This window comes from Protobothrops mucrosquamatus, unplaced genomic scaffold, assembly GCF_001527695.2.
Source record: "Protobothrops mucrosquamatus isolate PMUCROS unplaced genomic scaffold, P.Mucros_1.0 scaffold3146, whole genome shotgun sequence".
Lineage (NCBI taxonomy): Eukaryota > Metazoa > Chordata > Lepidosauria > Squamata > Viperidae > Protobothrops > Protobothrops mucrosquamatus.
This window is the reverse complement of record NW_015389146.1, coordinates 75,870-86,446: the sequence shown is the minus strand read 5'-3', so window position 1 is coordinate 86,446 and position 10,577 is coordinate 75,870. Positions and strand designations below refer to the sequence as shown.

Sequence of the window (10,577 nt, the reverse complement as noted above, 5' to 3'; positions counted from 1 at the left end):
GGAGGAGGAGGAGGAGGAGGAGGAGGAGGAAGAAGAAGAAGAAGAAGAAGAAGAAGAAGAAGAAGAAGAAGAAGAAGAAGAAGAAGAAGAAGAAGAAGAAGAAGAACAACAACAACAACAACAACAACAACAACAACAACAACAACAACAACAACAACAACAACAACAACAACAACAACAACAACAACAACAACAACAACTATGGGGTCCTTGCTGCTCTCTGAGGTTGGTGCTTTTCTTGCAAACACTGCAGAAATTACGTCAGTCACCCGTAAGTTCAAACGGCCACTAAACAGACAATCATAAGTCGAGGAATACTGCATGAGTGAAGGCAGCTGGATTTTGTACACCGACACACACACCGTGCCTTACACGTATGATGTGGTGTTTTTTTATCACCGCGGCTGCTTACCCTGTCGTCTCGATGAAATCCACGCAAAGAATCACGTCAAATTGTCCAGGTCGCAAAACCAACTGGGCTTTGGACAGCCCCGAGTTCGACTCTTGGCAGCTTAATCCGGAAAGAAAAGATCAGCAAGAGAGAGGATAGCCGAGCGGGTGAAATTATAGGCAGTCCTCGACTTACGACGATAACAGAGCCTGCCCCCTTATGGCCGTTAAGTCGTGACGATTGTAAAGTGGGTCGTCCCGTTTAACTGACCCCGTTTTACGACCGTTTCGCAGCGGTTTTTAAGCGAACCCCTACGGTCTTTAAGTGAATCTGCTGTCGTTAAGCGAACCCATTGTTTGGTAGGGAGCATTTTTGCCAAGAAACCGTGGAAATTTGGAATGGGAGGGTTTTTTTTTGCCAATAATGCAGTGGAAATTCTTTGCATTCTGGTGGAATGCAAAGAATTCTGGTCCCCATTGTGGGTCGTAATTTGAGGACTACCTTCGCTTGCTGGTGGGGCTGGTCCTCACTGTGGAAATTCTGGTCCCCGTTGTGATCGTAATTTGAGGATTTACCTGTATTTGCCGGTGGAGCTGCTGGCTGAAATTTCTGAGCCCGACGAGCTTCCGTCGTTTTGCTCCAAAGCGGTTTCTCCTGTTTGGGGTGCTGCGGTTTTTGGGGTGCTGGAATGGTCTTCCTTCAGTTCTTCAGAGGCCCGCAGCTCCCGGGCGACGGTCAGCCCTGCTTCGGTCAGAGAATATCTGCTCGGAAAGAGGTTGCAAGTCAAGATAGCCTTTTGGGGTCCGTCAGTTCCAGCCTTCTGAATTTTTAAACTTGGATTTTTCACTTTGACCTGGTACGTTTGAACCTTGTTCTTAATTCTGTTTCTAAGTTGTGGGTTTACAAGATTTTGTGATGTTGTGGTAAACCACCCGTTTAGGAGTCCCTTAGGAGAGATGGGTGGGGTAGAACTTTTAATAAATGCAATTAACCGACTAAAAATCAAAGGGGAAGAAACATAGCCCTAAGGCAAATTTAACCCTGGATTGGTGCTTCCGTCACAGTTTCCAACCATCTTCCATCCATCGTCTGTTTATCTCCTCGTTCTCTCTTGGACTGACAAGCAAAGCTTGTCAAAACTGGGCCAGTTCTGTTAAAACACGACCTCTCTCCAAGTTCAAGAAAACCAATGGGGTGCAGGCAGGTTCTCCCCCCCCAACTCTTTAGTATAACCCAAAAAAAATCAACCTGGCTGGGATGTTAGTCTTGAGGACTAGCTCCTTGCGAATCAGAGTGCTGACGATAGACCAGGCGGTGTTCTTACTTCCAGAATCGGCCTGTAATGGGGCAATCAGCATGAGAATTGCTAGTCGAAGTAGCAACAGAATTATCAATACAATAATACAATACAATACAATACTTCTATTGCTGCCATCAATCAAGTCAGTTTGGTCTAGTGGTTAAGGCATCAAGTTAGAAACTAGGAGATGGTGAATTCTAGCACTGCCATAGATATGGAAGCCAACTGCGTGACTCTGGGCCAATCACCAGGAGACGGTGAGTTCTAGTCCTGCCTTAGGTATGAAAGCCGGCTGGGTGACTTTGGGCCAATCACCAGGAGACGGTGAGTTCTAGTCCTGCCTTAGGTATGAAAGCCGGCTGGGTGACTTTGGGCCAATCACTAGGAGATGGTGAGTTCTAGTTCTGCCTGAGGGATGAAAGCCGGCTGGGTGACTTTGGGCCAATCACTAGGAGACGGTGAGTTCTAGTCCTGCCTTAGGTATGAAAGCCGGCTGGGTGACTTTGGGCCAATCACTAGGAGATGGTGAGTTCTAGTTCTGCCTGAGGGATGAAAGCCGGCTGGGTGACTTTGAGCCAATCACCAGGAGACNTTCGCGCACCAGCTCCTGTTTACAGGACGCAGGTCCGCTGCAAGCGAGAGGGGAAAAGTGCTTTTCAAAATCTATTTCCAAGGGGAAATTACTTTTCTTCCCCCCCCTCCAGAAAAGTGGGGTCTTAGGTGCTCTTTGAGGTTGGATGTTTTCTTGCAGACGTTTCATGACCCAACTAGGTAACATCATCAGTCCTAGAAAAGAATGGGGAGGAGGAGGAGGAGGAGGAGGAGGAGGAGGAGGAGGAGGAGGAGGAATAACAACTATGGGGTCCTTGCTGTTCTCTGAGCTTGGTGCTTTTCTTGCAAACACTGCAGAAATTACGTCAGTCACCCGTAAGTTCAAACGGCCACTAAACAGACAATCATAAGTCGAGGAATACTGCATGAGTGAAGGCAGCTGGATTTTGCACACCGACACACACATACACACACACCGTGCATTACACGTATGATGTGGTGTTTTTTTATCACCGCGGCTGCTTACCCTGTTGTCTCAATGAAATCCACGCAAAGAATCACGTCAAATTGTCCAGGTCGCAAAACCAACTGGGCTTTGGACAGCCCCGAGTTCGACTCTTGGCAGCTGAATCCGGAAAGAAAAGATCAGCAAGAGAGAGGATAGCCGAGTGGGTGAAATTATAGGCAGTCCTCGACTTACGACGATAACAGAGCCTGCCCCCTTATGGCCGTTAAGTCGTGACGATCGTAAAGAAGGTCGTCCCGTTTAACTGACCCCGTTTTACGACCGTTTCGCAGCGGTTTTTAAGCGAATCCCTACGGTCTTTAAGTGAATCTGCTGTTGTTAAGCGAACCCATTGTTTGGTAGGGAGCATTTTTGCCAAGAAACCGTGGAAATTTGGAATGGGAGGGGTTTTTTTTGCCAATAATGCAGTGGAAATTCTTTGCATTCTGGTGGAATGCAAAGAATCCTGGTCCCCATTGTGGGTCGTAATTTGAGGACTACCTTCACTTGCTGGTGGGGCTGGTCTTCATTGTGGAAATTCTGGTCCCCGTTGTGATCGTAATTCGAGGATTTACCTGTATTTGCCGGTGGAGCTGCTGGCTGAAATTTCGGAGCCCGACGATCTTCCGTCGTTTTGCTCCAAAGCGGTTTCTCCTGTTTGGGGTGCTGCGGTTTTTGGGGTGCTGGAATGGTCTTCCTTCAGTTCTTCAGAGGCCCGCAGCTCCCGGGCGACGGTCAGCCCTGCTTCGGTCAGAGAATATCTGCTCGGAAAGAGGTTGCAAGTCAAGATAGCCTTTTGGGGTCCGTCAGTTCCAGCCTTCTGAATTTTTAAACTTGGATTTTTCACTTTGACCTGGTACGTCTGAACCTTGTTCTTAATTCTGTTTCTAAGTTGTGGGTTTACAAGGTTTTGTGATGTTGTGGTAAACCACCCGTTTGGGAGTCCCTTAGGAGAGATGGGTGGGGTAGAACTTTTAATAAATGCAATTAACCGACTAAAAATCAAAGGGGAAGAAACATAGCCCTAAGGCAAATTTAACCCTGGATTGGTGCTTCCGTCACAGTTTCCAACCATCTTCCATCCATCGTCCGTTTATCTCCTCGTTCTCTCTTGGACTGACAAGCAAAGCTTGTCAAAACTGGGCCAGTTCTGTTAAAACACTCTCCAAGTTCAAGAAAACCAATGGGGTGCAGGCAGGTTCTCCCCCCCTCCCAACTCTTTAGTATAACCCCAAAAAAATCAACCTGGCTGGGATGTTAGTCTTGAGGACTAGCTCCTTGCGAATCAGAGTGCTGACGATAGACCAGGCGGTGTTCTTACTTCCAGAATCGGCCTGTAATGGGGCAATCAGCATGAGAATTGCTAGTCAAAGTAGCAACAGAATTATCAATACAACAATACAATACAATACAATACAATACAATACAATACAATACAATACAATACTTCTGTTGCTGTCATCAATCAAGTCAGTTTGGTCTAGTGGTTAAGGCATCAAGTTAGAAACTAGGAGATGGTGAATTCTAGCACTGCCTTAGATATGGAAGCCAACTGCGTGACTCTGGGCCAATCACCAGGAGACGGTGAGTTCTAGTCCTGCCTTAGGTAAGAAAGCCGGCTGGGTGACTTTGGGCCAATCACTAGGAGACGGTGAGTTCTAGTTCTGCCTGAGGGATGAAAGCCGGCTGGGTGACTTTGAGCCAATCACCAGGAGACGGTGAGTTCTAGTCCTGCCTTAGGTATGAAAGCTGGCTAGGTGACTTTGGGCCAATAACACGGAGATGGTGAGTTCTAGTCCCGCCTTCAGCATGAAAGTCAGCTGGGTGCCTTTGCGCCAATCACCAGGAGAGAGTGAGTTGTAGTTCTGCCTGAGGGATGAAAGCCCATTGGGTGACTTTGGGCCATTCACATGGACACGGTGAGTTCTAGCTCCGCCTTAGGCACCAAGCCAACTAGGATGACTTTGAGCCAGCCACTCTCTCTCAGCCCTAGGAAGCAGACAATGGCAAACTAAAAAACGTTGCCAAGAAAACCACAGGGACGAGTCCAGGTAGCTACCGGGAGACAAAAACTGACTCGAAGACTCACACACATAAAGAACCAATTTTCGATAAATTTAATCATGGGGGTAATAACAAGCAAGGAAGGGATCAGCTTACCAGAAAGAAAGATTTATCACACAGTGGCTGAGCAGTTTTCTGCAGCTCTGGTTTGCTCAGATAGCCCCGAGAATCAGGTTTCTAGGAAAGAAATCCAATTCCTCTTTAGCAAAGTGGCCGTTAAGCGAATCACTGAGTTGTTAAGTGAATTACATACAGTTCTTAAGCAAATTCGGCTTCTTCTATTCATTTTGCTTGCCGGACGCCAGATGGAAAGATCACATAGGGCAGGGGTCTTCAAACGTGGCCACTTTAAGACTTGTGGACTTCAACTCCCAGAATTCCTCAGCCAGCCCTGAGGGATGGCTGAGGAATTCTGGGAATTGAAGTCCACAAGTCTTAAAGTGGCCAAGTTTGAAGACCCCTGACATAGGGTGATCACAGGACATCCCACCACCATCCCCGGAACCCTGCAACCATCATAAATTCACACAGGTTCCCAAGCCCCCAAATTTTGGATCAGGTGACCACGGGGATGCTGCCACAGTTGTTAAGTGCGAGGAGTAGCACCTTTTTCAGTGCCTTGGTAACTTTAAACGGTCACTAAACGAATATTTGCAAGTCAAAGGACTACCTCTAAGTAGAATCTAACCGGAATTGAATCCGAATCTAAATAGAATTGAATCAGCTGCTTTGCAACCTGCCGATTCAACCCTGAAACGGTTCTGCAGGCCACAGGGCTGGCACCCGCTGTATCTTACCACCGTGTGATTGTAGAGTGCCAACAGAACCGCATAAGCCGGAGAACGCCGAGTTGGCACGTAAGCCCGGGCCCGCTGCCGTGGAACAGTCTGCTTTTTCTGGAAAGAAAAAAAAGAGAAAAAGAAATCCACACCTGTCTTTTTCGATAGTTTGGATATCGTTGCGGTTTGTTGCATAGTCAGCCCGATATTTAGACTTGCCACGGTTGTTAAATGAGTCACCGCAGTTGTTAAGTTAGTAACACAGTTGTGAATCTGGCTTTAGACCCACCTATCTATCGAGAACCAACCGAGAACAATTAACCAGTGGAACGCCTTGCCTCCAGACGTTGTGGGCGCTCCATCACTGGAGGCTTTTAAGAAGAGCTTGGACAGCCATTTGTCTGGAATGGTATTAGGGTTTCCTGCCTGAGCAGGGGGTTGGACTAGATGACCTCTGAGGTCCCTTCCAACTCCGTTACTCTGTCGTTCTGATAACAATCTTCCAATATTTGAGGGGCTGACACAAAGAAGAGTGTTTATACACCGGAGACAAATTCCTTGTGTGTCCAGTCACGCTTGGCCGATAAAGAATTCTATTCTATTTACTATTGTTATAAAATGTATTTGCCGCCCGTCTCGGGATCCAGGTGATTCTGAATTCTCTCCTCCCCGCTCCCCTGTCCATCCAGAGTCACCTGCACGCACAAAACGATGCAAACGGTCCCAAAACGAATGGAGGAATGTTATCCATACCGACGGTCTCACCTTTGAGCATTGCTCTTGATGTTCAACTGGCTCCAGAGAGGACTGAGCCGGTTGTAACACCAGCCTGTCGCTGGAAGTTGGATGGTCCACATCTTCACAACTTTTCCACAGAGAAGTTGGGATTGGCCCACCTGGAAGGCATATGACAAACTCTTTCAACAGAAGCTTCTGAGCTTTGAGGTAGACCAGAGGTCTTCAAACTTGGCCCTTTTCTGACATGTGGACTTCAACTCCCAGAATTCCTCAGCCAGCCTCCATTTTGTTTGTTAGATTTAAGACAGGGGTCTTCAAACCTGGCCCTTTTCTGACTTGTGGACTTCACCTCCCAGAATTCCTCAGCCAGCCTCCATTTTGTTTGTTAGATTTAAGACAGGGATCTTCAAACTTGGCCCTTTTCTGACTTGTGGACTTCAACTCCCAGAATTCCTCAGCCAGCCAAGTTGAGAACTACCTGTAGTGATCCCAGGCCTCTCTCCTTCCATACCGGCCGGCGCTGTAGCGTCCTGGGTGCTGCGGTGTCTCTCCAGCTGTTCATCCAGCTGACGGCAGATCTTCTCCCCGAAATACATCAGGATCCGAGCCTCACAGCCGCTGCGCAAAGGGAGGGGATATTTGCGGAGAGAGCTCAGTGCCTGCACACAACAGAGAAATGTCACACAAATTGGGGGCCCAGAGCAGGAATGAGATGTTGCTTAACTCAAAACAGTCATTTTTAATAGATTTTTTTTTTAACCCTGCCTTTACAGGGGCCAGGTGGTCCTCGACTTACAAATTCCTTTAGTGACCGAAGTTGCAGCCATGCTGAAAAAAGTGACTTAGGACTGTTTTTTTCACACTTACGACCCCATGATCATGTGATTTACACTCAGATGCTTGGCCACTGACTCATATTTATGATGGTCATAGTGACCCGGGGTTCTCTGATTACTCACTTAACAAATGTCTCACTTAGCAACATAAATCCTGGGCTCACTTGTGGTCGTAAGTCGAGGACTGCCTGTAGTCTCGACTGGCTAGTTACATTAATCTCACAAAGTTCTGCTCTTATTAAGCTAATTGTATGTCAGATATGCGAATTCCTGCATGATTGTATTGATCACTATACTAACAACTATTGCAAACGGCATTGTGCCAAAAGCTGGGTTAATTATTGCATTTTTATCGTAATTATTTTTCTAATAATTATTCTAATGGCTATTATATTAAGAGTTTTTCTCATTATTGCAGGATTAATAGGAACTTTTCCCCAAAAGACACATTCATTTTGAGGCGGAGCTCGCCGCTGTGGGCGGGGCTTGCCGCTGTGGGCGGGGCTTACCCGTTCATAAGCGCGTTGGCTCTTCAGTCGGCCGCTCTCCGCGGCCTGGTCGCGCCATTCTTGCAGCCATTGCGTAAATAAAGGGTTCGGGCCTTCTTGCGGCGGCTTCGGCATATTTCAAAGTCCGCCGCCGGTTTTTCCCCCCGTTTTCTCTCCTTTTCGCGCTCTCGTTCTTTTAAAATTCTTGCACCAAAGAGTTGCGGGGGGGTAGAACGGCTGTCCGCTGAAGCATCGGCGCATGCGCAGTTTGTCCAAAGATTGCGAAGCGCAGGCGCGCTTCGTGCGTGGTGCCTCTTCGGAGGAAGCCATAGAGATAGAAATGTAGAGAGGCCCTCGCTTGAACATCTAATTTCCTCAATTCCCCAAATTGGTCTTTGCAGAGAATAATTCAATATTTTTATTGCGCTTGTTGCCCTATATGTAAAGCAAACGGTGCAAAAGAAAGTGTCAGAAATCCGTCCTTACCTGTCTTCTCCAGTCTTATCTGGAATATTTTAAATCAGTTTTTTTCAATCTTTAGTGCAGAGGTCTTCAAACTTGGCCTTTTAATGACTTCTGGACTTCAACTCCCAGAATTCCTCAGCCAGGCAGGCTGGCAGAGGAACTCTGGGAGTTAAAGTCCACAAGTCATAAAAGGGCCACGTTTGAAGACCCCTGTTTTAGGGTGTATGGACTTCAACTGTTAGAATTCCCCAGCAGCTCCCACATTGGGGCATTCTGGGAAACAGGCCCTTGGTAATTATTTCAGTCCCTTAAGTCAGTGTTTCTCAACCTCAGCAACTTTTAAAATGGGTGGATTTTACTTCCAGAATTCTCTGGTCAACCTGGGAATTCTGGAAATTGGGTCACACTGCTTAAGGCATGTTGGCTAGGGAATTCTGGGAGTTGAAGTCTACATGTCCTTAAAGTTGCCAAGGTGGAAAAACACTGGCCTAGAGTGATGTACAATATTTAGGATGGGCAACTGCTTTTAAGATTTCTAGGAAAATAAATATAAAGTAGCTACTTTGTGTAAACATGTCTGGCCATAATCTAAAAGCACAAAGCTATTCTCTGCTCCAAAATGATAAAAAGCACATTCTCTTCATCAAATATTTTTGCAGACGTTGCTCTCCTATTGGAAGTAAAACATAAACTCCTGCTTCAGATGCTAATGTCTCTGCACTGAATATTACTCGTGTATTTTCAAAATATTGGCGCTTATATGCACAATGATCAATATTCTGGACAAGCAGTAACAATTTGATGGAATCGGCAGTTTTTTTTAAGGTGGATCAGTCTCCAGCTAAGCTTAATTTGGTTAAAAGTGTAGCAGTTTGTTCCTGTTCATAATAATAGTAAATCTATTTATATTCTGCATTTCAGCAGAGAGGTTTCTTTCCCATCGCCAGCTAAAAGATCATTTTCACTGAAGAAATCATGAATAAGAAATACTATTCCAAACATTTTAACCGGATAAATCTTTCTACTTCCCCACAGACTTTTCTGGCTTCTGTGCCACAGATCAATTATGCTTTAACCAGCATTTAAACTAGTTCTACTATTACCAAAACAGCATGTTAGACTCAACCGGCCTTTGATCTGATTTAGTGCCTTAATCTCTACCCTCGCTTTGCAATTTGTACTTTGGGCGAAAAAGCTGGCATTTAAACCCAGTCCTGGATTAACCATTAAGAAAACTAAGCCCCTGTTTAGGGCATAAGGAGGGGCACCCCATTTCCCCCCTCCCAGCAATTATGCCTTTAACTCTTTCACAGCCCCACCCAACTTGAGTTGAATTTTCCCGTATTTGGCCTTCTCGCCCCGTTCGATTTTCATCTGCATTGTTTAGAAAATGTTGTCATCAGCTTGGGCAGTGACTAAAGTTTAAAAGTTTGGTTGGAAGGTGTTGCCAAGAAATCACATTTCTCATCGTCTCCTGGCATGAGATTTTGGCTTGCGTGCAAAGATACCCTCGGTGGGTTCTGCTCAGGGCATCCGTTGGTGTTACTCCAACTCTGCTTTTAACCCATGAAGTAATTTGGGGGAAATGTTATCAAGCAGAGTGAAAAATAAAAATAAGAGCGAAATCTGCTTGTGGGTTTGAAAAGATGGATGATTTTTTTGTTCGTTTGTTTCTTAATCCAATTTATTTGGGCCCATCTTGCAGTTCAGATGACTCTGAGCGACATCTAGCCTCTGTTCAAGATCCTCCGTCCATGGAAGACCCACCATCTCCTGAGGCAGGCAGTTCCATCGGCGAACAGCTTTTCCCCTGAAGCAGTTCTTGTGGATGTCCCACCCAAATAGCCTTCCTTGTAATTTAACCTGGTTTCTTCTCCTGGTTTCTGAAACAGGTCTGAACAAGTCCACCACTTCTTTGACATGACAGCCCTTCAGACAGCTCCGAAGACAGCTGTCGGCTCCCCCTGCAGCCTTCTCTTCTCCAGGTGAACCTGCCCAGTGTCTCCTTCTATTTCTCATTTATTAATATATAGTAGGCTAACATGCTTGACTTCGCGTCAGGCATGTTTTCCGTCAGCTTTGCCAAAATTCACAACCTTTGTTTGCCCCAATCCGATCTCTGAAAAAGCGCACACTTCTGCTTAAATCTCTCCATCCATGCATTCATCATTCCTCTCTCTCTCTCCCTCCTTCTCTCCCTGCATCCATCCTTCCATCTCTCCATGCATCCATCCTTCTCTCCATCCATCCTTCTCTCCATCCATCCATCCCTCTTTCCCTCCATCTCTCCATCCATGCAACCATCATTCCTCTCTCCCTCTCTCCCTCCTTCTCTCCCTCTCTCCATCCATCCTTCCATCTCTCCATGCATCCATCCTTCTCTCCATCCACCCTTCTCTCCATCCATCCATCCCTCTTTCCCTCCGTCTCTCCATCCATGCAACCATCATTCCTCTCTC

The 10,577-nt window shown here is 46.4% G+C and overlaps 1 protein-coding gene across 1 annotated transcript in view; it reads right to left on the bottom strand.

The window, feature by feature from the left end:
• Positions 1-7,788, bottom strand: part of MUS81 (MUS81 structure-specific endonuclease subunit) — a 15,712-nt gene extending 7,924 nt beyond the window's left edge. The window contains exons 1-10 of the mRNA XM_029286224.1: positions 7,675-7,788; positions 6,808-6,988; positions 6,357-6,487; positions 5,610-5,708; positions 4,909-4,989; positions 3,979-4,082; positions 3,324-3,509; positions 2,770-2,868; positions 967-1,152; positions 413-511 (exon numbers count right to left, since the gene is read on the bottom strand). Of these exons, the coding sequence (XP_029142057.1) occupies positions 413-511; positions 967-1,152; positions 2,770-2,868; positions 3,324-3,509; positions 3,979-4,082; positions 4,909-4,989; positions 5,610-5,708; positions 6,357-6,487; positions 6,808-6,988; positions 7,675-7,788 (1,280 nt within the window). The remainder of the gene's footprint in view (positions 1-412; positions 512-966; positions 1,153-2,769; positions 2,869-3,323; positions 3,510-3,978; positions 4,083-4,908; positions 4,990-5,609; positions 5,709-6,356; positions 6,488-6,807; positions 6,989-7,674) is intronic.
• Positions 7,789-10,577: the final 2,789 nt, after the last annotated feature.